General features: G+C 36.0%; 1 protein-coding gene across 6 annotated transcripts; it reads left to right on the top strand.

Annotated features, from left to right (window-relative positions):
* The first annotated feature begins 110 nt into the window (after nucleotides 1-110).
* LOC119082217 (serine/threonine-protein phosphatase 2A 56 kDa regulatory subunit gamma isoform) lies at nucleotides 111-24,977 on the top strand. 6 transcript variants are annotated; one of them, XM_037191671.1, is made up of 9 exons: nucleotides 114-429; nucleotides 542-776; nucleotides 2,022-2,181; nucleotides 16,904-17,100; nucleotides 17,175-17,509; nucleotides 17,583-17,767; nucleotides 17,909-18,347; nucleotides 18,425-18,617; nucleotides 24,565-24,977. In XM_037191671.1, the coding sequence occupies exons 2-9, from the start codon at nucleotides 735-737 to the stop codon at nucleotides 24,706-24,708; spliced, it is 1,695 nt and encodes a 564-aa protein (XP_037047566.1). In that variant the 5' UTR covers nucleotides 114-429; nucleotides 542-734; the 3' UTR covers nucleotides 24,709-24,977. The 6 variants fall into 6 exon arrangements, with proteins under 6 accessions (XP_037047565.1, XP_037047566.1, XP_037047567.1 ...); XM_037191672.1 differs by adding an exon at nucleotides 18,757-18,868 and having other exon boundaries at nucleotides 120-776; nucleotides 24,565-24,696; XM_037191670.1 differs by having other exon boundaries at nucleotides 111-776.
* Nucleotides 24,978-26,495: the final 1,518 nt, after the last annotated feature.

The following is a 26,495-nucleotide window of genomic DNA, read 5'->3' as shown; positions in this document are numbered from 1 at the left end:
GTAAAAATTCGGTCCTATGCACATCTTTAAAACAAGTAAAAAATGTAACAGAATGTCACCGGACTACAACCGCTCACATCTTGCCACAATAAAATAAATTCGACATCGAAATGGGATGACGTCACAGTGCAAACCGCAGTCGAAATGTGAAAGAAGTGCTTAAAAGTACATAAAAAATTCACTTCAAAACTAATTCTTATGTTTAATTATTTTAATTCCTCCCCAATCAAATAGTATACCATCAAAGCATTTGTAATTCCAACCGTTTTTTTTTCGTTTTCGTTTAACCATAAAAACAGTTTAATAATTTAACATCAGTGTGTTGCTTGAACGTAATGTTGATCGAAAATTTTATGTAAATTTTTCCATCATTTGCCAGCTCGGCTCTTGTGTAGTGCCTTTTGCAATGTATCTGAAAAATTTTGTTTGGTATGTGATCGTTGATCTACGAGTCATGTCATTGCATTAAAAAAAAAGAAGCAAAAACGTCAATCGAAAGAAGAAAAATTGTTTAAGAAAAATGTTCCGATTTTCTTTGTAGAAAATAAATGCAATTTGTCCACGATTTGGGATTTATAATTCGTCAGTGAATGCGTGCGTAATTTCATAATACATAATTCCACCGAAGGCAAATCAAAAAAAAAAATCGGTTGTTTAAACGTTTAAACGTCAAGGGAGAACTTTAGTTAGCTAGGAGATCTATACATAAACAAAGATAATTACAACCTAAAAACATGGATCATTCATTGAATAATGGCGATGGTGGCGATGCTGAGGTTTGTACAAAAATTAAACTTGTCAGTGAATCACATTAACAGCATTGTAGAGTTGGTGTTTTATGCGACTCCGTATATGATACGAAAACATTTTTTCAAACATTTTGCACGAAGGGGCAAAACATTTTTTAGACATTCCGAAAGAATTTAAATGGTTTGCCCCATTCTTTTCATTTTGTGCAAATCGCATTTTCGCAAACAAAATGTAGAGTGGATGTTGAATGAAAGAAAGAAGGAAAAAGAAGAGTGATCACATAACCAAACCAAGTGAAAAAATGTTTTGTTTATTTAAAGATTATTATATATTATAAGAGGCAGTTATTGCCAAGGTTATATAATTCAACACAGAATTTGGTTTTATTTATTTCTTCGGTTTTTTTTTTCTTTCTTCAAATCATTTCGTTTCGTTTTTTTCTTTTCTTTTGGGTGTTGTCATTTAAAAACGAGGTTTAAAACTATTATGAAATGTAGGAATCAATTACAATGGGACTACACGGTGATAGTTGTGTATGTAATCTCTCTACAACGAACATTACGCTATAATTTGCAAGCTTATTACACCGATGATTTAAATACTATAAAGATCAAAGTATGTATATAAGTAGTATTACACCCAGTGTATCTGTATCATCTATCTATACCCATACGTAACACATTTTATCGGTGTACTCGTTGCGCTAATAGAATTTATTATTTAAAATATTTATTTTTATCAAAAATAATCAAACGCCGCGATACGTAGATGGATTATATTACTGGCGGTATGTATTTGTACAATATAGCACCCAGACTCAATAATTTCCAGCTTTTAATTTTTGATGAACTTAATAATTTATGTCCGAGAGAGAACACACAATGATTATATGTTCGATTACAGTTAGATGATTATAATGGGTTCTCAATTGGTTAACGCTATTCGACAAGTTTTATGTAAATTTCTCAAACATTTTTCATTTGAACAAAATACAAATCCGATTCTATTCGATTCCATAAAGATAACAATTGTTATAAAATGTTTCATTATGGACATCTGAACGTGTGATGATTGTATATTGTATATAGTATATACTGTGTTGTATACGTGTGTATATGAAACGTTATTATTGGCTTAATGTCTTTACAAACGATAATGATGTTCTCAGCTTTTTTGTGCTCATCATTTTGTTGGTTTTTTCTTCTTCTTCCTTCATTCTGTTATCGGCTCAATATTTAATTCGATGTTTTCTTTCAATTTTTTTTTTTTAGAAATCAAAAGTTCGATCTAATACACCACCACCAGCGACAGTCATTGCAAAAAGTGGCAACTCGACGGGCCTGTTAATCAATAAGAAGGAAAAACGCCAAAACAGTTCACGCTTTAATGTATCCAAAAATCAAGAACTTACTATATTGCCGAAATTATCTGGTAAGTCGCATGAAATTCTTAGGAATCCAATATCTGTAAGAAAAATGCATTTTACCGTGTTCTCCGTCTCGATGTTCCACATAGGAAAGGTGGTGAATTTTCAAAGAATTTAGGCCTTTAACTAAATTGCGAGTGCACAATGCATTTCATTATCTGTCTGAGTAATTATCAAAATACCCCAAAGTATCCCACAAATAAAAGTTTGCAAACTCGTCCACTACGATCGGGCTGACAAGATTTTGTCTTCTCTGCCATTCCGATTTTACCGAGATCTTTTAGTTCAATAACTCTTCGAAACTCTGTGGGCCTATTGTGGCTCCACATCATTTAGTGTCGATAATGACTGGCAGGCCGGGATGATTTGTTACTGGATCATGAAGCACATTGAATCTTGCGTCGCAAGTGTCCCCGTCTGTGGCACAAATCTGTCCAGGCCTGGGTATCTCTGAGGGATCTCTATGTGATGATAGTCACGTTTCTGTAAGCATGCGGATAAGTTTCTGCCACTTTGAATCATTCTGTCTATGGATGTCCCTTTCCAAGGCAGCTGCTGTCTTCGAAGTCAGTTTTAAATCAGTTTTGTTTAAAATGGTACGATCCTTTACTTCATCGTGATCTTGGTTGTTGAAGATGCTGCAAAATATTTCGTTTTTTCGACATCTCATTATCAAAACCAGATATTTACTCATGATATCGAGTACACGAACAGACGTACTAACACTATCATCTCCAGAGATCTGTAAGAGTTTGCGTCATTCCTAGATTCGAATTTACAACGTCCTAAACGATCCCTCCATCAAGCACCGCTATTATGTTCTAGACCTTGTTGAATCCAGAAAATGAATGAACGTTTTATGCGACATTTTCATCAGTTTGATTTTAGTTAATTTTTTAAAAATATCGTATAAGGACACGTATCGGTTGGTCTACTAGAAAACATTAGGAAATGTTTGAAACCTTCCACAAGACGGCAACCGTATCAGCAGTTTTACTATCGGATCTATTACTTCATTTTTTGATCAATGCATCTTCAAATCTTCACTTATTTGAACATGATTTTTGGTGAAGAAGAAAGTCTCGAGAAATGATAAATGTTGGTGTCTCCGTAGCACGTAGAAGATATCAGCTTTCATTTGAAAATATCGTTAATAGAGTGGCAAAGTAGAGCGATTTCTGACGAGTTTACTTCAGCTGATCTTGTGGTCAAACGTCAAAATGAGAGAAATCCCAGGTTAATTTAAACTGAGCTGAGCTCTTAATTCATTTTTTTATTCATAAATTTTTGATACCAGGATACCAGGATCAGTTAACTGGTCTTTGTTCTCCATTAACACAATAGAATGTTATGATGAAAGAGAAAGAAATATTTTGACAGATACCCCAAGGCCAATTATTATAAACTGGTAAATGGACAAAACCCTTCAGGCAAGCTATAATTAACTGGTATTCTGTCGTCTTGCTCCGATCATAACCTTCTATAGAGTATTAAAATAGCGGAAAAGAGAGAAAGAAGAAAATTATTCAAGTGGGGCAAACTGTTTTTGACATTCTCTTTCAACAGTCTACAGTTGTTTACTGCTGATTTAGATAGCAATGTAAATGTAAGGAAAAATTTCTTTTGTTTTCAGCTCTTTTCGTAATCCCATAAAATGTCAAACACAAGTGCGAAAAGTGTGACAATGCGAAAAGAGCTATAAAGATCAGAAATTTTTCGTTAAGAGGCATCGGTGCTTAGCTACAATTTTAGCCTGTTTAGCATGTTTCGTACTTCCTTTTTGATGATACCTTTTCATCAGAATACTTTTTGAAAAATGTATACGATCGCAATAACGACCATGAATGTGGTATAGCTTTAAATAAAAATTAGTTTTGATTGTTGTAGTCGTTTGACCAGTTCTGAGAAAAGTAAACAGTTTAACGAAATTTTCATAAACTGCTCAGTTTTCGCAGGGTTGGTGAAACTGTTACAACCAAATCTATTTTCTGTTGAAAGTTAACACATTCCCTTTTACGATCATTTCGTCAACAATAATTTTTTGGTTATGTTTCTGTGGATGACGTTTTGACAGCTGAAATAACATTGGAACAGACCAATAATGTTGTAAGCGAATTGAAGAATTTCGACTAGTTTTTTTTTAAGCAATTGTTTCACCAATAAAATCCGACTCGGCTTTGTTACGGAAAACATTTATTTGCCTTTTATGGTTTCTTTAAGCTTTGAAATATCTACTTTTGAAGCTAAATTCGTCACAACAGTTTAATTGATGATAGGAAACTTATTTTAAGGCAACCCCGTCTCCTATCTCACTCACTGTGTTGCTTAGTGAAAAATCTGATTTATCAAAACATTTTGACGCTACACTTAATTGTAAACGTTGACTTAGATCATTGAGAGAAAATAGGTTTGTTCCAAGGCGTCGTTGTTCGGTTTGTCAAAGTTCGTGCTTACAGTTATACTTGGAACAAACCTATACATCCGACCATTTTTAACGAATAACATACCGTTGTACGCGTACAGCTATCACAAAAAAGATAAATTTACGCTGCAATTGCGCTACAGAGGAAAGTACCGTAAGAAAAATTTAAAACAAAAGATTTTCTGAAGCCGCATCTAAGCTTTTCATACAAAGCCGATCGTCGTTGAATTTATCTTTTTTGTCTGTACAGATATACCAAAAAAGATAAATTCAACGACGATCGGCTTTGTATGAAAAGCTTAGATGCGGCTTCAGAAAATCTTTTGTTTAAAATTTTTCTTACGGTACTTTCCTCTGTAGCGCAATTGTAGCGTAAATTTATCTTTTTTGTGATAGCTGTAAAAGCTTGCTGATGATCGGTGCCTATGTTCACAATTTTTTTCAACATCACTAGCCTTGCAAAAATGTAGTAGATACGTTTAGCGAATATTGTACCTGCATGAAATGGTTCGTTCATTTACTTTTCACAATTATTTTTATTAAAACAATTCGACGAAAATTATTTATTAAAAGTTGACGACTACATTCGATCGTATGATCTGTTTGTATTTGCAAATAATGTACACTTATGCGCTGATGAGTTAAGTTAATTTATTCTCTCTTCTTTGTTTGATTGATGGGCTTTTGGAAAACTACAACGGCCTACATTGTTGCATTTTAATCTACGGTCTCTTCTTTATTTCGTGGGGATCGTGTGTGTTGAATTTGTGAACCATTTGTTGGTTTTTTTTGCCGCACACAATCTTAGTTCTAATATGAAATTTGTGGAGTTATATTCATTCTGATCATTTTCAACCTTTTTATTTGTGGTACAACATAAATATTCGTCCGAAAAGAACATCCTGTTGCCTGTGTGCAAATAATGTGTATCTATGGTATCCAGGATATCGGGAAATTTTTTTGCCGAAAAACCGGATACTGGTAAATTATCCCAAATGAAATGATGAAAAGTTGAAAAGAAGCGGGAAATTGACAAGAAATCGGAAAATGATTAGGAATCGGGAGATGACCAAAAATTGAGAATTTGACTTGAAATCTGGAAATGACCGGAAATCTGGAAATGACCGGAAATCGGGAAATGACCGGAAATCGGGAAATTACCAGAAATCGGAAATGACCAGAAATCGGGCATTGATCGGAAATGGGAACTTGACTAGAAATCGTAAAATGACCGGAAATGTTGAATTTGACTAGAAATCGGTAAAAGACCGGAAATCGGGAATTACTTGAAATCGGAAAAACTGAAAATCGGGTAATGACCGGAATCCGGAAAATCGGTCCTTGCAATCGAGATCGATAATTGATTGAAAGACTAGATTACCAAAAAAAATTTGCGTCACAAAGTGGCAGATGGTTTGGACGTATTAGGACATATTCTTGCCTATTTTAAAAAATTTCTTAAAAGTACTTTCACTTTCACTTTCACTTTCACTACAACATCTGCCACTTGTGACGCAAAATTTTTTTGGTAAAATTTTGTTTCTAGAATTTCTTTGGTCAAATTGTTGCTGTTACAGTTTTTGCGTACAAGCGCAGAATGCGTCACCTCCAGCGATATCAGTTGTTTTGGAAGTATGCACAGGGACTTGCGTCACTTTTACTCTTTTGAGTGTTTTTGACTGATATCAGTTCTTTTGGAAGAATTAGTAGAAAAAAATTGAAAAAAATTGAAAATTTTTTTAAAAATTTAAAAAATTTACAAAATTAAAAAAATTTTAAAATTTTAAAGTCGGAGCATTATAATTTGATCGATTCTACTCATTTAATTCATTTTTAAATAATTGTAGTTTTCGAAGAAATCATTTCGAAAACATTACAGTATAAAAGCTTAGACACGTGCATTTGAACGGATTACCCGCAGGTATACCGCGAGTAAACAGCTCTAATGCGCATGTGTAAGCTTTTATACTGTAATGTTTTCGAAATGATTTCTTGAAAAACTACAATAATTTGAAAATGAATAGAATCGATCAAATTGTAATGCTTCGACTTTAAAAAATTTAAAAGATTTGAAAAATTTGAAAAATTTAAAAAAATTGAAAAATTTTAAAAAATTTAAAAATTTTGAAAAATTTAAAAAATTTGAAAAATTTTAAAAAATTGAAAAATTTTGAAAAATTAAAAAATTGAAAAATTTTGAAAAATTTAAAAATTTTGAAAAATTTTGTTCTACTATACCCATACACACACACACACTTAAATGTGTTCTTATATGGGGCCTATATGGGAACTTCGAGGAGCCCTAGCTCCGAAACGAGGCCGGTTCCCCCCAATTTTTTTTTCTGGAATGTCTTAGAATGACGACTAGAATCTACTCCCAAAATTTCAACAAAATCTAAAGAAGACTTTAGAAGATAGGAAACACGGACGGACGGACGGACGGACTAACAAAGTAACGTAGGATTTTTTCATTTCGTTTAAAGTACTGAAATTGACCAAAATGTATGGAAATGGGGCTTCTTGGAAGATTTTTTGCGTGGCCAAATTTTAACGTGTGATAGCTCGTTGAACTCGTACGGACGCCTAGTTTTTTTTAATGGAGTCATTTGTCTTTGAATTGTAGAACTTCAATATTTGCTGTATATATGGTTCTGCAGTCTACGACAAAAAAATTTTTTTGAAATTTTTTCTAGTTATAGGACTTGCGTCACGGGCGCTATGCTAACGCGCGCCCATGATACATTTTCATTCATCCGAAAGGCATTCAAAAAAATTATCGCTCGCTCCGCTACCGCCTTTCTGAAAAAAACTGCTTAAAACAGGGCCTATTTCAATTTTAAAATTTTCGGTCAAGTTTTATCTGTTTCTCGTATTTTACAATAGTGCCTCCGTTCCGTTGAGATAAGATTACATTCGGAATCGGCTCCCGGGTGCAAATAGACACATAAAGACTATTTGTACCCAACTCCAACGGAAATCACGCTTCTGTTATGGAAATTATAAGAAAAACGTTACCGTTTCACTGGAAAAACAAGTCAGTTTTGAAGTGTGGCTTTAAACAAACGAAAATACTTCTTTGAAGCTCAGAAAATTTATTACTAATACTCTATTGTGCGCTATTATTTGGGATCTTTCTTCTACGAATAAGGATTATACTCTGTTGGACTTTCACTATACTCTTTTTTCTTTTAACATACGCTAATTGATCGGTCGAGATTTTAGTTCCCTTTTACAAAACGTAACGAAAAGGCCCAATTCCAGAGAATTTTTTCCCTTTGCAAAATTTGACAGAAAATCTAACAGAACGATTCCAATGGATTTTTACCTATTACGAAGTGTAAGGCCAAATTCCTGAGGATTTTTCCCTTTTACAAAGTGTAACGCAAAGGGCCAAATTCCGGTTGATTTTTCCTTTTAAAAAACGTAACGAAAAGGCTAAATTCCACAGGATTTTTTTCTTTTACAAAGTGTAACGCAAAGGGCCAAATTCCGGTTGATTTTCCCTTTTACAAAATATAACGCAAAAAGCTAGATTCCGGTGGATTTTTCCCTTTTACAAAACGTAACGCAAAAGGCCAAATTCCGGTTGATTTTTCCTTTTAAAAGACTAAAAACGTAATGAAAAGCCTAAATTCCAGAGGATTTTTACCTTTTACAAAGTGTAACGCCAAAGGGCCAAATTACTGTGCATTTTCCCTTTTACAAAATGTTACGGAAAACTAAATTCCATAGGATTTTCCCCTTTTACAAAACGTAACGAAAAGGCTAAATTACTGAGGATTTTCACCTTTTACAAAACGTAACGAAAAGGCTAAATTCCAGAGGATTTTCACCTTTTACAAAGTGTAAGGCCAAATTCCTGAGGATTTTTCCCTTTTACAAAATGTAACGCAAAGGGCCAAATTCCGGTTGATTTTTCCTTTTAAAAAACGTAACAAAAAGGCTAAATTCCTATGGATTTTTTTCTTTTACAAAGTGTAACGCCAAAGGCCAAATTCAAAAGGATTTTCCCTTTTACAAAATGTAACGCAAAAAGCTAGATTCCGGTGGATTTTTCCCTTTTACAAAACGTAACGCAAAAGGCCAAATTCCGGTTGATTTTTCCTTTTAAAAGACTAAAAACGTAATGAAAAGCCTAAATTCCAGAGGATTTTTACCTTTTACAAAGTGTAACGCCAAAGGGCCAAATTACTGTGCATTTTCGCTTTTACAAAATGTAACGCAAAAAGCTAGATTCCGGTGGATTTTCACTTTTACAAAATGTTACGGAAAACTAAATTCCATAGGATTTTCCCCTTTTACAAAACGTAACGAAAAGGCTAAATTCCAGAGGATTTTCACCTTTTACAAAGTGTAAGGCCAAATTCCTGAGGATTTTTCCCTTTTACAAAATGTAACGCAAAGGGCCAAATTCCGGTTGATTTTTCCTTTTAAAAAACGTAACGAAAAGGCTAAATTCCAATGGATTTTTTTCTAAAGACTAATGGAACGATTCCAGTTAATTTTTCTCTTAATAAAATGTAGCATAGATACCAATTGATCGGTCGAGTGTCTACTTTCACTTTTACGAAATAACTAAACCTGCATGAAAGGTACGACGGGCTATTTAATTCAGCTTTGCCGCCTACTCGCGTCGGTCTCACTGTAAGCTTCCAATTTACTGATTGGCCTCATTTTCATTTTACACGCCGACACATACTCATTCACCACCTACTATGGATATTCTTCTATTACCATATTGTTGAATAGATTCGAACACATAAGTTTTTGTTGTGGCCCTAATAAAGTGGCTAGTCAAGTATTACTTTCTTCGTTACTTTCTAAGTAAAATTTGCTTACGTTTCTGAAGTCAAACTGTAACTTTTTTCTAATAATTCACATAAAAAACATGATTTGCGTCGATTTTGTTGGAGTTGGGCGCAAATAGTCCTTAAATGTCTATTTGCACCCGGGTGCAAATAGCCTCTACCATTCGGAATGATATTTAAGAAAGACCAGAATTTAAGAATTTTCGGGAATTTAATCTGCTTAAATAGGCCTTGCCTTACATTTTCACTGAAAATGATTACCCACTTGCCAACAACAAACCAGCATTGCTTATACGGTGAGATAATGAACATCTTACCCCATTGACGTGAAATGTTGCAATTGTGTAACGAAGCAGCAATTTGATTCGTTTTTTTTTTGCAATGAAAAAGAATCGCAATTGTGCAAGAGAAATTGTGCCATAATAGTTGAGTGCCAAAATTTTATTCTATAATTATTTTGCTAGATTTTCAAAATGTAACCTCAACCAGAAGACATAGCAACTTTTTCAAATTTCAAACTTTATTCGTTTGTAAAACGTATGATTAGTCGAATCCAGTCGATAGCGCACAGAATGGCTGTTCGTTGGTGAGAGATAAATAGTTTACATCGTTTTTGAACGAGCGATAATTTTTCATATTTCTAGAGAGATTTTCTGCGCTTATATCGTCACGTCACATGATATGGTGAATGTCTTTTGTAAGAGAGCTGTTTCGGAAAACATTGAGTTGAATGCAAAAAAAAAATTGATGGAAACGAAGTAAATCAACGTATGCATGTGTGTGTTAACGATTTACAGACGTTCAATACCATGTATAAGACACCCTGTCCTATACAATCATAAACAATGTTTCATCAATTGCCATAACTGAAATATTTTAATTCTCAATTACGTCAATGGCCACATGTAAATTCTGTGTACTCGTCATTCCTTTTTATCTAATTGCCACTAATTGTCATTCTCTTCAACATTCCAGCCAACTAACTTCAAGGCTTTTCCGTTCACCAACTAAAACCACAGAAAGCTATGTCTTTTGTCCATTTATCCCTTTTCTTCAATCCGTCTCACATCTAAATATTTGATCTGCAAAGTTCTATTTTTAAAACTTCCATCGTTTAAATATGCTTACGTACGTTACATGGATGGTATAGAAAATGATTCAACACGGACCAATATTCATATGTTCATTTTCTTTTCATTCTTGTTCATTTGACTGAAAGTCATGGGTCATACGGATGATAAACACTGTAAAATGAAGACGTAAATAGTTTTGATTGTATGTGTGGATCAGCTGAAAAATGGCTGAAGCAAATTCAAGCTGAAATTTTTACTGAAGATTTCAATGAGTGTGAACTTTGTGGCCAGAGCGAAGCGAGGACCGTAACTCACACGTGTCTCATTTTTATTAAAGACCCCTCTTTACAGCGTCTTTTAGCAGAGAATAAGACTTATGTTAAATTCATAGTCGTCCGTTTTTCCGTTTAGCTCTCCGTTTACGTTTATGTGACGTTTCTATTATTTATGTGACTTTTACATTAGGGAACGGTAGATTTTCTGAGCAGAAAATCAAAACGAAAACACAAACGGAAAAGCAAACCGAAAGGGCAAGTTTGATAGATTCACTGGAAAATAACTAAATTCTGACTGCAACGACTTTTAATTAAACAAAATGCCGTTGTTTAGCGCATGATCTCAGGAGTCCGGCAAACTAATTGTTTTCTCCATCAGGCCAATATTTTCCGAGCGATAAGACTTTGATATAATCAACACAAACATCAAATTTTCCAATGTTTATCGCTCGGCATATATTGTTCCTATTAAGAAAACAATTAGTTTACGCGGACTCCTGAGATCATGCGCTACACAATAACATTTTGCTTGATTAAAATCCTTGCAATCAGAATTATTTTCCAGCGAATCTGTCAAACGTGTTGTTTCCGTTTGTTTTTTCGCTTGGATTTTCGGTTCAGAAAATCTGACGTTTCCTAATAGAGAACGTCAGATTGTTCGAACAGAACGTCAGATTGTTCGAACAGAAACGGAATGTCCAACAGAAACGGAATGTCCACCAGAAACGGAATGTCCAACAGAAACGGAATGTCCACCAGAAACGGAATGTCCACCAGAAACGGAATGTCCAACAGAAACGGAAACACAAACGATTTTTCTTTGGCACAAGATAGCTTTGAATCGTTTGTGTTTCCGTTTCTGGTGGACATTCCGTTTCTGTTGGACATTCCGTTTCTGTTCGAACAATCCGACGTTCTCTAATAGAGAAAGAAAAATCATTTGTGCTTCCGTTTCTGTTGGACATTCCGTTTCTGTTGGACAATCTGACGTTCCCTAATAGAAACGTCACGTAAACGGAGGCAAAACGGACGACAGTGAATTCAACTTTAAGCATCGCTTGTTTCAAAATGAAGGAATAGAAGAAGGTAGATGAACAATTTATGACAAAGCAAGACAAAGCGCCGCTTTGAGCAAGACTGCAAGACCATTTTATGATATTTTCGTTACAAGAATCAGCAGTTAAGGGACCTGACCCACCCAAAAGGTGGGGCCTAGTTGTTGTTGTTGTGGGTGCATGCGCAACATTTACTACGAACAAAACTTGGGATGGAATAGCACATTTTTATAGAAATGTATTCTATACATCACTTCGACCTTCCACTCTATAATTTTCCCATTCAAATATGGCGTTGATATATGACAAGTAAGCAGATCACCGAAAAAGAAAATTATCAACCACTTCGTTTTCCCCAATAGCACACACACATACACACACACACGCAAGGAAAAGACTCAGCGGTTGTTCACCACTATTGATTTTTCAGTCACATTTTAAAGTGAACGAAGAAGGAGCAACACATTGGTTGTGTCCAACAATATCTATATTTTACATTAATTCGTTTATTTTTTTTTCGCACGGCCAGAAGAAGCGACATATCATCCGTTTTTATCAATTAAAAGTTTTTCCGTGATGCAAAACATTCATTCACTATTTTCATACTGAGACTCAAAATTCCATTTTTCATTTTACAAAAAGTGATTTTGATAATCAAGTTTTCCAAAGTGACGGTGATAATTTGTATAGTCATAAGTTGAAAGGGTTCTCCCATAAACGAGACATTTTATCGAAAGAAAATAGAAACTATCCTACGAGGAACCAATGTGTATTTTAACAATAAATGTCCGTTTAATAGCTGTTTCGTTAATGTTGTGAATATATCGGCAGTAGTCTGATGTGATAGAAAAAAATCAATTTTATTTAGATACATTTCAAATCTCGTGTGTTCCTTTAATTATACGACACATTTCATAAAAAATATCCGTGTCGTCCAACCCATTGCATACTTGGTCGGGAAATAATTGCAATAAAAAAGAAAACATTTTTCTGTCTACTTCCGTTGAAGCAAAATCAATTGCAAACCGAAAACAAACTGGATCCTCACGTATATAACTGCATTCTGATGCAATGGTCGTTGGTGCTATGCTCCTAACGAGCAGTTCATCTGGTCTAGGCATACCAAAATCACCGTCATTTCACAGTAGCTCGGAACTGGCAGCGGCTGCAAAAGAATTCAATTTTCCGAACATTAACAATTCCGCCGAACCGATGCCCTCGACTGTGTCCGCCAACAATACATTAAACGTGCACAAGCAAAATATGCTGAACAAAATGAAAAACAATAATCCATTTTTGTCGAATGTCGCCGCGAATGGTGACAGTGCTGGCATTATTAATCGAAATAATCAATCAGTGAATTCCACATCACCGGTGTCTGGATGGGGCGTAATATCAGGCCGGGCTAGAGATCGGAACGTTTATATAACACCGGCAGCTAGTTTAGCTGTATCATTACCATTGTTACGAGGTTTGCATATATTTCTGTTACAACAATTTTCTTTTCTTTTTATTGTGAATTGTGTCGGCCGAATGTGACCGTTCATATTTACAATATATCCGCATTACGGTGTGTTCTTCCAGTGATTAAGTTGAATGTGACCTCGTCAGATCGCTTTTTAATTACTGCGACGAGTTCCGATAATTGGATTCTTTGACAGTAAATATGACAAAATCGATGGGTGGGGGTGTCGTACGTTTTTCGTTAAGCAAAATTGTGTAAAGTAAATAATTTGAGCAAAACAAAATGAAATTGTTTCTGCCGGGCCGGACGTATTATGTTCCACCAAAGATTTGAATAGAAATTTGCCACCATGATGGTTCGGAAAAATTATTCTCACCTGAACTGTCATCAGATAGAGATCGTCAACAAAACGCCATTTGCTCACCGTAATCTGAAAATAGAGAGCGATTTTTTTATAAAGTGGACCAGGCTCCGTCGGTGCTATTTTTCGGCGACGCTTTGTTTACATGCCCGGATAGCCCTTGGCCCAAATAGTCAATTTTATTGACTGGAAAACTTGCACCAAAAATCCAAACATAGCTAACGCCGACCCGTATGAAACACCTATTCGTATCAAAAGCCTTTACTGTGAAACTCTTCATTTCTTTTACTTCATTCTCTACTGAAAAGCTATTCGCCCTTTGAAATCACTTACATTATCTTTCTTTGCCTTGTTAGCATATACAAATAAATTGCCGGAGGCAATATAGACAGCCCCGTACGAAGTCAACTTTCATAAATTCGTATTTAAACAGCATATACCGCTATATTTACCTATATTTTACTATAAATAAACATTTTCACAGATGAATATGCTATTATATAGCTCTATATGCCTGTATATAGCTCAATATAGCTATATATAGGTATATATAGATGTCCATATATGGAATGCCTGAAACACCCCACACACATAACAAATTATTTCCATGTTAACAGAAACTCTCTAAGTACCATTTTTCCCAAGATATATCACTTTTATTAAAATCCAATATGGCCACCGGCAGCCATTTTGTTAGAAGACCGGAAATTTTACCGACGCTTTACATTCGTTAATACCTTTCAAACAAAAAAAAATTCATGAAATTCAGTCAAAATTTACTCGAGATATTGACAAAATACTCCACGTTCACTGTACGGCCGAGTAGCCAGATAAGAGCTCACTCCAAGAGACATAGCTCACGCTCCGGAGAACATATTTTCAAAAACTTTTTTTTTCCTGATTGGTATGTACGGTCAATACCTATCTAGTAAAGCTAAAACAGACGAAATATGTTGAAATGTGGCCGACCTACAAGCAAACACTGCTTGCCGCCCTGTGCCTGTTTCACACCAAGGGGTCTAACTCACGAGTCGGTCATCCGATTTCCATAAACTTTTTTTTTGTCGATCGGTATTCTAAATACCTTTTATTTGACGTATCACTTACAAGTGTAACGTTTGAATGTCCGGAGATATCTTCGAAAAACCGTAAAGCACTTATTGGGCCACAGCTCGGGAAGGGTCGATCCAAAATCACTCATCTTCGAACTTAGCCTGTCTTTTGACATTACCAAACGGGAAAAAAAAGAATTTTCGAAATCGGATGCGTTTTACTCAAGTTATCGTGCAGACGGACAGACGGACAGACGGACATTTTTTTTTCACTGATTTGGCATCTCTAGACAACCACAATAGGTTTCCCCTTACTCAGGGAGTCCAACTCGACGTGTTACGGACGTATGCGTAAACGCATAAGACCCCAGTACTTCGTACGGGTCTAAAAAGGGTGTTTTTTGTCCGTGATTTACTTCCGCTACAGGCTGTCGGCATTTATGTGTGTGGGTTCATTGGATAGGTATTGTCCAGGAGATACGGGGCAAGCACAGATATCTTACATGTCCTGTACTGTTGTTCGAAAATAACGAAAATATTGTGTCAGGCTGTAAGGCCTGAATGTTTATGTTGAGATCAGTGGATGCCCTGATAGAGGCTTAACCTAGCTTTACAATGATACCCCATAGAATTGCCATAGAAGTGACCGGTAGAGAATACTTTTTTGGGTACAAAGTGAATAGTGTTGCTTCTCTCGAAAGCAAAATATTAATTTTAGAAAATTACACGAATTATGCTGTTTTTGATGACTGTATCCATTGATCTAACGACTTAAATTCGCCAGATGCGATATATCACCTTCGCCGTCGCATTCGGATCAGATATACCAACTGAACGACTTGTTTGCTCACGAAACAGATCAGTTCATGTTTCGAATATCAAATGAGTGTAAAGTAACTATTCAAAACATTGTCAACAGTGTTAACATGTTACATCATTTTCCATACATTCTATGTGAATTGTTGGGAATGGTTTTTAGTGGTGGGCGCGCCACATGATGAATGTTAATCGAATAATTAGTAGGGCATACGGACAGTTGTAATTGGTGCCTCTAGCAATGTGAATTTGTTGAGAGATAAACCATTTGCAAAAGCTTTCTTGTGGTTTATTCGAGAGTGATGAAAATCGGCAACCTTATCATTAAATCTGACACTTTGTTTGTGTAACGTATCTCCTAGTGTTTTATACAAAATCTATTACTTCACAATATTTTCATCATACATTCAGCTATAGAAGACAGCAACACTATCCATCGCTTATTCTAGTTTACGTTGTCGATAAAATAGCAGGTGACTAGCCGTTTCTATAAGGTGATAAGATATGACAATTGATTCAAAATTATCTCAGATGAATTAACGTTCGAGAGGCAGATACTCGTAAATTTCTCAAATAAATAAAAAGAAAATCTTCTGCGGATTTTCCGTAGCGTTTTTACTGAATATTCAAGGATTTCCCTCGATTTTTTTTAAGGATTCTGTTTCTTACGTTTTTTTTCGGTTGTCAGAAGACTTTCTAGTTGATCTTCATACCCCCTTGGTGCCCATCCCTATAGTAGGGCTCACTAGCTGCATTTTGGTATAAAAGCGTGAATTTCTTACCATATTGATAAATATGCATTTGGGGATTCCAAAACGATTAGGAGACTTTGAAAAAGTGACCTCTAGCGCCATCTACATCCGGTTGAAGTGTTAGATGCAGAGGCAATTTCGATGAATTTCTGTGTAGCGGCAATCGAAGCTACACAGGTCAGATTGGGCTCAAACGAGAGCCAAATTCGGTCAGAAATTCATCGAAGTTACCTCTGCATCAAAAACTTCAACCGGATGTAGATGGCGCTAGAGGTAACTTTTTCAAAGTCTTCTAATCGCTTTGGAATACCCAAATGCATATTTATCAATGGTAAAAAATTCACGCTTTTATACCAAAATGCACCAAAAAATGTATTTTGTTCAAATAGTGGAGAACTATGAAAATTTTACTCGACGAAAGTCTTAAGCAAGAACTGAGCCTGTGCCTGTTACAGTGTACACAATGCATGTGTTGTTAGTAAATGTAAAAATTGAGGTCTAGATTTTCAGCATAAGTACATTTTGATGAGTCCTCGGTCGTTCTCCCCTCATTCAGATTCTAATGATTTGCAGCTATGTCAGTGACATAGTATGTCACACATGGTATATTGACCGAAAGCTTATGTCGATGTATTGCTTAATTTACAGAAACATCAGCCGCCGAGCGTGAGGAGCTTTTTATACAAAAATTGCGTCAGTGCTGTGTTCTATTCGATTTTTCCGAACCGCTAAGTGACCTCAAATGGAAAGAAGTTAAACGAACCGCTTTGCACGAAATGAATGATTTGTTGAGCAACCAATCAGGTGTTCTCACTGAGGCCATCTATCCAGAAGCTATAAATATGGTAAATTGATTTGAAGTGCCAATTTGAAATTCTCAACGGGGCATAACGTCAACGGTATCTCCTGTCTCTTCTAGTTCTCCGTGAATTTGTTCCGAACGTTACCCCCGTCATCCAATCCGAATGGTGCCGAATTCGATCCGGAAGAGGATGAACCAACACTTGAGGCGTCGTGGCCGCATCTGCAAATGGTTTACGATCTGTGCTTACGATTCCTAGAGTCACCCGATTTTCAGGCGAACATTGCCAAACGCTACATTGACCACCAATTTATTTTACAACTGTTGGATCTATTCGATTCGGAAGATCCGCGAGAAAGAGACTTCCTGAAAACGGTTCTACATCGAATTTACGGCAAATTTTTGGGGCTACGCGCTTTTATTAGGAAACAAATTAACAATGTATTTTATAGGTGAGTGTTGCGATCGACCGCTGCTGCATCCACAGCATCAATTGATGCATTGAATGTTCGTCTTCTTTTCCAGATTCATTTATGAGACAGAGCATCATAATGGTATTGCAGAGTTGTTAGAAATTCTGGGCAGTATCATAAATGGTTTCGCATTGCCTCTCAAAGAGGAACACAAACAATTTCTACTAAAAGTTTTGCTTCCACTGCACAAGGTCAAAAGTCTGTCGGTGTATCATCCTCAGTTGGCATACTGCATAGGTGAGTCAACTAAATTTTCAACGAAGAAACGAAGGACAGATCCGGCAATCCAATCCTTTATTTCAAACATTTTTAGATCCACTTTTTCACTCGACGATTTTCGTCTAATTTTACTGACTCTATTCGTTCGTTCATTTTTAGTTCAATTTTTGGAAAAAGATGCAAGTCTAACCGAACCGGTCATCAAGAGTCTGCTAAAGTTCTGGCCGAAAACGCACAGTCCCAAAGAAGTGATGTTTCTGAACGAATTGGAAGAGATATTGGACGTCATCGAACCGGCCGAATTTCAAAAGGTCATGGAACTACTGTTCCGGCAAATATCAAAATGCGTGTCCAGTCCACATTTTCAAGTGGCCGAACGTGCACTCTACTACTGGAACAATGAGTACATTATGTCATTGATACAAGAAAATTCGCAAGTTATACTGCCGATCATGATGCCGTCACTGTACCGGAATTCGATAACGCATTGGAACAAGACGATACACGGATTGATATACAATGCGCTGAAGCTGTTCATGGAAATGAATCACACGTTGTTCAACGAATGCATAAGTAATTTCAAGGAGGAACAGCAATTGTGAGTATGGATCAAATATATAGCTCAAGAGTTGCCGGACTAAACTGAATTTCCTCTCAAAAATCATTGAAATGAAGGGAAGATCAAAAATTGTCTCAACGGGAAGTGCTGTGGCAACAAGTCGAATCGCTAGCTAGAAATAATCCGGAATGGTCGAAAGTGGTCGGTCAATTTTCGAATTTGAATTTGGCGGTTAAAAGAGATGACGAATTTAGTCAGTTGCCGGACAATGACTTGTCATATGAGAGGCTCGTTCAAGAGTCTGGTGAAGTGAGTACCGACTTTTTTCTTATTTAAAAATTATTTATCCGTCTCATTTACGATGTGCTTCAGCAAACAAATTGTAAGGTGGCAGCACACTCGTCCGGAACGTTCAATGTGCATAATTTGATAATTTCTTTAATTGCAGGACTTAGGTAAAAAATTACCGAACTCAGAGCCTGAAAAAGAGTCTGAAATTGAACCGAATAAATGATATTCAATGCCATTCAATTAACGTAATTATCCGTTCTGAGAGTGTGGTGGGTGATGTCGTCTTTTGCATGCCGTTTTTTTTTTCTCTCTCTCACAATTTTGTTCCGATTTTATCATTGCCTGCCATTAATAGAAATAAAAGCTTTGGAGATGCGGGAAAACAGGAAAAGTAGGAAAATATGCAGTTTTGCTACATACAAAGATATGCTGAAAAAACTGGTGAAAAACTGTCAAAACAAAATCTCTGTTTCGGGAACTTGACTCCAAAATTCCGTCGCTGTTTTGAAGCCATTCCCGTTGAGTCGCGACAGCGTGATTACGCTAAAAAATTAGGTGGGCACGCAAAACAGAGGTAAACAACGTAAAATTCATATTTTTCAGAAATGTTGGGTTTCAAAACAGTCGGCGTACTTGCCAGTTTCCCGTCGAAAAACAGCAGGAAACAGTCGGAAACGCTGGCTGTTTTGACACCCAGCTTACAATTTTTTATTGACTTTTACATTGTTTACTAGGGTGGGTCGTATTTTCATTTTGTTTTTATTTTAAAAGGCCTGGCCCCAGGCTGTACTCAGAATTGACCAAGGAATCCGAAACAGCAAAAAAAAATTTTTAAATTCATTTTTCCCTTGCCTCTAGGCTGATTTTTGATTTTTGGTGTAGTAGCATGAAATTGCACACAATGTTGACAGATATCTCGGGCAGTTGGGAACAGAAGACATTGCTGCTAACTGTAGTGAATAGCTGAGGAGTCCAGCTATGAAATACCATAAGAACGTTGTTTCTCTTCGCCTTCAATCGGGCAGGGTAACTCTGTCAGTGTTCCCAACTAAGACTTTTCGACCAAAATTTTCAACTTTATTTGCAAACAAAATCGACAAATGACGACATAATACATCGTGTGAGGTATGTCTGAACAGGTAATCTAATAGAGAATCCATTGCAGAGAAGTTTTTTGGTAACAAGTTGAAAAAACTCATTGGAGCTTTGTTTTTGAAGCCAAAAGTTGGCAATTTTTTGGTAGAATGAAAATGTCAAATGAACAAAAAATGCAAATTAAAAGGTTCTAATCTGGTGAAATTGATAGTTTTATACCTATTCACCCTAAATAACAATTTTCTGAGCAAATAAACGTAAATTCGTCGATTTTTGTTCATTTGACATTTTCATTCTACCAAAAAATTGCCAACTTTTGGCTTCAAAAACAAAGGTCCTGTGAGTTTTTTCAACTTGTTATCAAAAAACTTCTCTGCAATGGATTCTCTATGAGATTACCTGTTCAGACATACCTCACACGATGTATTATGCCGTCATTTGTCGATTTTGTTTGCAAATAAAGTTGAAATTTTTGGTCGAAAAGTCTTAGTTGGGAACACTGACAGAGTTACCCTGCCCGATTGAAGGCGAAGAGAAACAACGTTCTTATGGTATTTCATAGCTGGACTCCTCAGCTATTCACTACAGTTAGCAGCAATGTCTTCTGTTCCCAACTGCCCGAGATATCTGTCAACATTGTGTGCAATTTCATGCTACTACACCAAAAATCAAAAATCAGCCTAGAGGCAAGGGAAAAATGAATTTAAAAAAAAAATTTTTTGCTGTTTCGGATTCCTTGGTCAATTCTGAGTACAGCCTGGGGCCAGGCCTTTTAAAATAAAAACAAAATGAAAATACGATCCACCCTATTGTTTACCGCTGTTTTGCGTGTCCAACTAACTTTCTAGCATATTCACGTTTTCCCGACTCAACGGGAAGTGCTTCAAAACAACGAATGAAGTTTGTAGTCCAGTTCTCGAAGTGGAAATTTTGTTTTGCCAGTTTTTCACTAGTTTTTCTAGCATATCTCTGGATGTTTTCGCTGAAAAACGGTGTGCGATGCATCAAATGAAAGGTATTGACGAGACGAAACAGAAATTCGGGTCTGAACAACAGGCGAGATAGCAAGCCAAACTGCGTATTTTCCAACTTTTCCTATTTTCCCGCATCTCCATCCGGGAAAACATTTTTCTTTAATTGCTGACAGTTCGTTGCTAATATCCAATCCATTGTTCAATTCCGCCTGGCAAATATCCGTAAATTCCGTATCGATTTGGATAGTGAGAACCTATGTACCGTTCTAGGTGAATGCAATCTAGAGATCATCCATAAATGACGTCAGCTTTTTTCAGTGCTCCCAGCAGATTTAACTCATTAATAACTCGCTAAATATGTGTTCTAGAGAGTCTAATGGTGTTTCCCCCTCCAATTATTTAAGGGTTGAACACTTGACTGCATATTTATCGAGACATGAACGATTTAAATCTGCTGTGAGCGCTGAAAAAAGGGGATGTCATTTATGAATGATTGCTTATGGATGATCGATCCTTTAACACATTCAATAGATTTTATTTTGTGACTAACTTCCTGCTGTGTATTTTGGAGTCAGTTTGATTCAACAAATATTTTGATATCGAACCGCAAATCTGAATAGGGAAAGTAGAGAAACCTTCAAAATGAATAGATATTTAGGGAAGGTTTGCAGAGCATATTGCACCGAAAACCGTTCATTTCATCAGTGAATCATCTTTGCCGGTGCCCTCAGCATGTAAAATATTGCACGCAAATTGGAACGAAAAATGATAAGTCACGTTTCAGCATGATTATTGACCTCGGCCTAGCCTCCAGTCAACAAACTTCACGCGAAAAACGGGCTTTTCAACATTTTCGTCCTTGTGTCATGCATGTAATGACTCACAGTCGCGGGGTGCTGCAAAAATTATTGATGCATCCGTGACGTTTTTCGATAAACTATTTCATTGCATGCCTTTGTGAAAGAACAACTTTCGCATGGGGCCGGCAATAAACTGGATTGCATTGGATGCTGATACGTAATTCATAAATTGGGAAACAATTTTGTGACACTCGCAAACGCACTTGTGTATTTTGAGCAAGTTGCTTCGGTTTTTTTTTTGCCTCTGGCGAATTACGTTTACACCATCCAGTGTACTATTACATGCTGAGTTTAGCGTGCCGTAGCGTTGTAGCAATTATTCTAAGTAAAAAATGGTCTTGTCCAACAGGGTTAATTCTGAAATTAATAAGATTCTGAAAAATTTCCTCTTAATTCCTAAAAAAATTCTGATTCCTGTCCTGCAATAGACTCCAACACTTTTGTTACATAAAATTCTTGTTACCATTGAATTAAATGAACCGCCCTATTTTAGGTCAACCAACTGTGACACGAAACTAAAACAGGGGAATTTTGAGTACTCAGAAAACGTTTAGAACGTTACTTTTATGATCAGGGGACCCAAGGCTCATTATTAAGAGTTTTAATGCTGAATGCTCCTAAAAGTGGCGAAAAAGTATTCAAAAGTTTTCTTTTCTTTTTATAAAAAGCCTTGCATGGGTCACGGTAACCATGCACGTATTTCAACAATAACAACAAATTGTTAATGACTTTAGAAACTCGTTGGACTGTGATAATTCAGCGATGGCCTGATGACTTAATATCAGATTACGTCCTTGTTTTGAACTTTTTTATTTTGCCAACCGTGTTAATTTCGGGACTGTACTATCGCCCAGAGGGTGATATTATCTCTGAATGATAATGACCGCTTATTCGATCAATCTTCTCGTGTGACTATAATCACACGGCAGATATGTCCCGTCACCACAATAATGTAATAACACCCCATTTTCGGTGGGGTGCAGTAAACAAAACAACTTACTCAATTGTACGCAAATTGGTATTTTGTTTCATCAAAACGGTAACGTCCCAACAGTGACTCGTAGCCCATATCATTTCATATTTTGAGCACGAATCGCATGATCTCCGTTTACGAAAATGTTTTCCATTTTCATTCCGTTTTGCTTCCGTTTCCGATGAAAAATTGAACACGGTTCACGCGTAGTGCGCTCCATGCTTAACATTAAAAAAAAACATTTAAAGAGTCAATTCGCAAAAACTACGAACAGTCGGGATTCAAGCCGACGGCGATCCAAACGAGCTATAGCTCAAACGAATCGTCGTTCCATTCTGACAATTTCGTGGAACAACTTTTTTTTCAAAAAAAATTTGTTGGACTGACATGGCTCTTGGAACATTTTTCTCAGGAGTTGTCGCGAAAATCGTTTTTTATCAATAGCTCCAACATGCGAGATGTGAATAATGTCAAATTGTGTGTGTTTATAAAGGTCGATAAGGAGAATATTCTTGACCAACAAATGCCGATGACCTACCCACCCAGCTGCCACATCAAGTGAAAAACCTCGAAAAAACTGAAATTTTTGAAGGGCTCTGGGCTGGGGACATAATTAGCAGGAAGCTCTGACCTAGAGTTTTGTAGCTTACTTCACGCCCTATCCATTGACACCCCACACCATCATACCCACCGTCACAGATAGAAATGGAGTTGAATTTTCACACCCATCAAATTCTGGCAAATGGTCGAACTTTGACGTTCTCCAAATAACGTTTTTTCGAGCGACTTTATCAAAATTGTATTTTATTTAGTTGTACTAGATGATAAATAGTAAAACTAACGTGATAGCGCCAAAAGACGTGTACCAGATTGTTTTTGTAGAGGACACGAAGAAACAAACCACAATTATTAGATGGTTCATTTCGTCAGTCTGTCCTTTACAAAAGAATCTAGGACACGTCTTTTGGCGATATCACGTTAGTTTTACTATTTATCATCTAGTACAACTAAATAAAATACAATTTTGATAAAGTCGCTCGAAAAAACGTTATTTGGAGAACGTCAAAGTTCGACCATTTGCCAGAATTTGATGGGTGTGAAAATTCAACTCCATTTCTATCTGTGACGGTGGGTATGATGGTGTGGGGTGTCAATGGATAGGGCGTGAAGTAAGCTACAAAACTCTAGGTCAGAGCTTCCTGCTAATTATGTCCCCAGCCCAGAGCCCTTCAAAAATTTCAGTTTTTTCGAGGTTTTTCACTTGATGTGGCAGCTGGGTGGGCAGGACAGCGGCATTTGTTGGTCAACAATATTCTCCTTATCGACCTTCATAATCGCACACAATTTGACATTATTCACATCTTGCATGTTGGAGCTATTGATAAAAAACGATTTTCGCAACAACTCCTGAGAAAATTTTTCTAAGAGCCATGTCATCCCAACAAATTTTTTTAGAGTAAAAAATTGTTCCACGAAATTGTCAGAATGGAACGACGATTCGTTTGAGCTATATAGCTGGTTTGGATCCGTTGGCTTGAATGCCGATTCCATAGTTCATGTTCGAAGTTTTGACGAATTGACTCTTAAGAGCGAATTTGTAGTCTATATTTAGGCGGAAAAATACTAGTTTTTTTGATGATTTCTCTGAAGCAAAATCTTTTTCTGAAAAATTAAAACCATCAAAGCGCGCAAAGTTATATTTAAATAAAAAATTGGTTTGTGGATGATAACTTATACCAATTGGAGAAACCTTTTCAGATTACATAAATTTACACAAACTACAAAGGTTTCTCCAAGTGGATTAAGGTATGACTAACAAAAACCAATTTTTGTTTTAAAAGTAAATTTGCTTGCTTTAATGGATAGTAAAACAACAACAAAATTTGGTTCAGAGAAATCATCAAAAAACGAATATTTTTCCGCCCGATTGTAGACTACAAATTTGCAAAGCGTCCATTGCTCTTAATTTCGGAAAACAAAATTTTTCATTTCTCAACAACATTACGTAGAACGTGAACTTCGTCTCTAATGCATTGTCCGATTGTTTCCACTTTGTTTTTCAGATACGTAACATTCGTAATAAAGATAAACCGTTGATGCGTCGCAAATCTGATTTAGTTGAGGACACTGGCACAGTACGAGCCTTGATGGAGCACAAACGAGCCGATGAGTACCTAACGACTCCACCCAATGTAAATCAGTTTTAAGGAAGCCAACATCGAGAGGAACAGGGGATAAATAATGCAACGTGGATACAATACTTTTCTTTTGTTCACTCGCCACACAGGCAAATATAACACACATTTAATACGAAAAATATAAGTTTGTCACCTGACGAAATTAATACAAAAAACAAAAAAAAACATTAAAATCAAATGACGGATTTAATAAAAATGGAAAAATCAATTCAAACGCGAAAAACAACAATACCTACTTCATATACACGAAGAATATATTTAAAGTAATAAAAATTGAATAGAAAACAAAATGAAAATTCTGTTTCCCAAAAACATGTGCTACCGTGCTATGCCCAAACACCCAATAAAATCGTAAATCGTAAATATAATATAGAATATTAAATGCAACAAAAAACAAAACAAAAAATTTTTTGTTGATAAAAAATGGAGTTAATCAAAGGAAACAACAAGTTTTAATGGTAAAATTTATGGAAAGTGTAAAGTTAAAATGAGAAGAAGATAATGAAAATAGACGGGACAGAGGGCGGAACATAAAGTAAATTCACGCCGTAAAATATAAAAAATAGTCCAGGTACTTATGTCCAAAAAAAAGGCTCCGTGCGCCTTTTTCTCTGTTCCATGTTGTTTGCCACGAAAAATTGTTGAACAAAATTTCTTTCAGGAAAATGGAAAATCGTTTTTCCGGCGGGAAAAGCCACTCATATGAACACCATCAAAGTCGAACATCTCCGAAAATGCAATATCTTTTTGAAAAATTTCTTCTGTTCTGGAAAGTAAAGCTCATTATCGATATTTTATGGAAGAACCTCCTAGATTTTTCTTATTGCTCTGCTATTATCTGAACCACCGATAATAAAATTCGTCCGAATTCCCTGCAATCAATTCTATAGTTCTGGGATAGAGAAGACAGTGGAGCATGAAAACGTCACCTCTTTTAAGGAACTGACCTCTGATGACTCCAAATTTTTGTGGAAAATAAATTGAAAATGGCCAGGGAAAATGGCTTCAAAATTGATGAATTTTCCGAGAAACATTTTGGAAGAACCATAATACCGACTCGATTCCGACTCTTCCAAAAAAAAACGTTTTTCCATGAAATGATTCCGGTAATGATTCATACTTTCCAGAACAGAAGAAATTTTTCAAAAAGATGTTGCTTCGGAGACATTCGACTTTGAAGATTTTCATATGAGTGGCTTTTCCGGCCGGAAAAACCTCTTTCCATTTTCCTGGAAAAATTTTTGTTCCACAACTTTTCGTTCCACAACATGGAACAAAGACAAATCTTAAAGAACTTAAGGCACACGTAATTACACAAGTACCTGGACTAAAAAGGAAACGAAAGCTAAAAATGAAATATAAAGGTAAATAATTGAAAAAAATCCTGACGACTCCTCTGTACACTGTAAAATTGATGTTTGTTTTTTTTTTTTAATATTTTCGTTGTTTATTTAACCGAACCATCCATCTATTATCCCGTTAACTGTCTTACCACACCATTTATACTAATTTTTACAACATCAACGACATCAGTTTGTACAAGTACCAGAGATCGTAGATCAGGGCTGTGTTACTGGTAAATTCATTTGCCGAATTTACTGAAATTTATCGGAATTCACTGAAATTTACCGACTTTGATTTTCACTGAAATTTACCGACTTTGATTTTCACTGCAATTTTACCGAATTTAATTTTCGTTAAATTTCTGTGAATTTTTTGCTAAATTTTCGCTTAATTTCCATAAAATTTGGTAAATGCCAGTGAATTCGGTAAATGAATTTACCAGTAATATGCCT

Source organism: Bradysia coprophila, unplaced genomic scaffold (genome assembly GCF_014529535.1).
Source record: "Bradysia coprophila strain Holo2 unplaced genomic scaffold, BU_Bcop_v1 contig_396, whole genome shotgun sequence".
In the NCBI taxonomy this organism is placed as follows: Eukaryota; Metazoa; Arthropoda; class Insecta; order Diptera; family Sciaridae; genus Bradysia; species Bradysia coprophila.
The sequence above is the reverse complement of the archived record's forward strand: the minus strand, read 5'-3'. Positions and strand labels throughout refer to the sequence as shown.

What these genes read in the sequence shown, in the direction of transcription:
- LOC119082217 (XM_037191667.1), top strand. Translation starts at nt 12,881, where the DNA reads ATGGTCGTTGGTGCTATGCTCCTAACGAGCAGTTCATCTGGTCTAGGC. An exon ending in ATCATTACCATTGTTACGAG is followed by an intron (nt 13,281 to 16,903) that starts GTTTGCATATAT and finishes CTTAATTTACAG; the next exon opens with AAACATCAGCCGCCGAGCGT. An exon ending in ATTAACAATGTATTTTATAG is followed by an intron (nt 17,510 to 17,582) that starts GTGAGTGTTGCG and finishes CTTCTTTTCCAG; the next exon opens with ATTCATTTATGAGACAGAGC.